The sequence below is a fragment of the Alosa alosa genome, chromosome 23 (assembly GCF_017589495.1).
Source record: "Alosa alosa isolate M-15738 ecotype Scorff River chromosome 23, AALO_Geno_1.1, whole genome shotgun sequence".
Taxonomy (NCBI): Eukaryota; Metazoa; Chordata; class Actinopteri; order Clupeiformes; family Clupeidae; genus Alosa; species Alosa alosa.
In genome coordinates, this window is record NC_063211.1 from 12,238,061 (window position 1) to 12,239,578 (window position 1,518).

The following is a 1,518-nucleotide window of genomic DNA, read 5'->3' on the forward strand; positions in this document are numbered from 1 at the left end:
TAAAAAACAGTGGGAACCTATGACCAATAAAAAAATAAAATAAAACAAAACAAAACAAAACAAATATCCACGGTGATGATGAACAAGAAGAACCTTGAATGGAGAAGGGGGAACGGAGTCTCAAACCACAGTGATACGCTGTTTGTTTCACTTCTTCAATCGCCCATGTCGGAGAGACAAAGCCCTGACGCAGGGGGGGCTTGGAAGCCTGGCAGGACTTTAAGGTTTCCAGCCAATAGAAGCTGCAGCAGAGTGAGTGTGACCTTCTGAAGAGAGTCCAAAGAGGTTGGGGGTGTGTGTGTGTGTGTGTGTGTGTGGGGGGGCAGGAGGAGGGATTGGGGATGATGACAGATGTTTCTTTTATCCTCCAAGTTTTTTTTGGACTCATCTGAAGGCGGCGAAAGAAAGAGAGTGTAGAGTTTCCATGGAAACACCTCATCCCCTTCCCTCCTGCTCGCCTCACTTCCCGAGGCGGCCACAGGAGGCCTTCAGGACTTCCTGTCCAGAGCTCGGACAGGAAACTGGGTCACTTCCAGGAGGAGAGTAGCCCCTCTGTCACCCCCCATGCATGACCTCAGCAGAGGACCACCTCCTCCACGAGTGTTAGGAGGACTTGGGGAGAGAGGCAAGGGTGGAGTTTCACAAATCTTTTGTTTATCTGTTCATTTCATTTTGTTTTGTCTTTTTTATCCTCTGTACATCTTCCCCCTTGGCACTCTGCACTCCTGCTACCTGGGCACGTTGCGTTGCGTCATTACAAATCCTCCATTGTCTGGAGTTCAGAGTTCAGCAAAAAAAAATTGTCCTAAAGTGCACACGGTTCCTCCACCCCTCTGCGCTAGCTGACAAGCAAACGCAACAGCTCCCACCTGCCTTCTGAGTGGAGGAGAAGAGGGGCCTCATTCTATGCTACGCCACCGCCCCCCACCTTGCCCCCACCCCTCCCCCACATCCACTCCGCTCCTCTCCAGCGCGTTAAAGCCCTTTCCCTCTGCCACTGCCGCTGGCCGAGTCCAGGCCAAGCGAGCCGCCGTCGCACGGCGCTCACATGACCGAGCAGCTCTTGGCTTTGTCTTTGCGGAGGTCAGAGCTCACGGCGGAGAGATCCGGGCGGCTCGGCATGTGGGAAATCCGCTTGGTGGCCCGGGAGGATTTGTTCCGCTTGACGTTCTTGCTGTTCTTGTTGACGCAGGCCAAGGTGGCCACGTGGAAAATGTCCCGCACGCTGTTCTCCGACTGCAGGGCGGAACACTCAATGTAGGGCGCCGAGATCTGCTTGGCCATGTTGGAACCCTGCAAGAGAACCCACAGAGACAGTCAGACACACAGTAGGACGAAAGTTCAGAGGCAGACAAGACAAGACGGCTTTTTACAGAGCTCCAGCACAAGCATGCCACTCTACTCTTTAACCAATCACAGCATGAGATCATCTGGACATCTAGTCAACTTCACACATGGCTTAACACAGAATAAGAATCTGAGCATTAAAAGGTTGTTGAATCCACAGATCATTTGAAT

At 52.2% G+C, this 1,518-nt stretch overlaps 1 protein-coding gene across 1 annotated transcript in view; it reads right to left on the minus strand.

Moving 5' to 3' along the window:
- Positions 1-321: 321 nt before the first annotated feature.
- rnd3a (Rho family GTPase 3a) overlaps positions 322-1,518 on the minus strand; it is a 10,648-nt gene continuing 9,451 nt past the window's right edge. Inside the window, exon 5 of the mRNA XM_048234354.1 lies at positions 322-1,293. Coding sequence (XP_048090311.1) covers positions 1,045-1,293 — 249 coding nt within the window. The 3' untranslated portion in view covers positions 322-1,044. The remainder of the gene's footprint in view (positions 1,294-1,518) is intronic.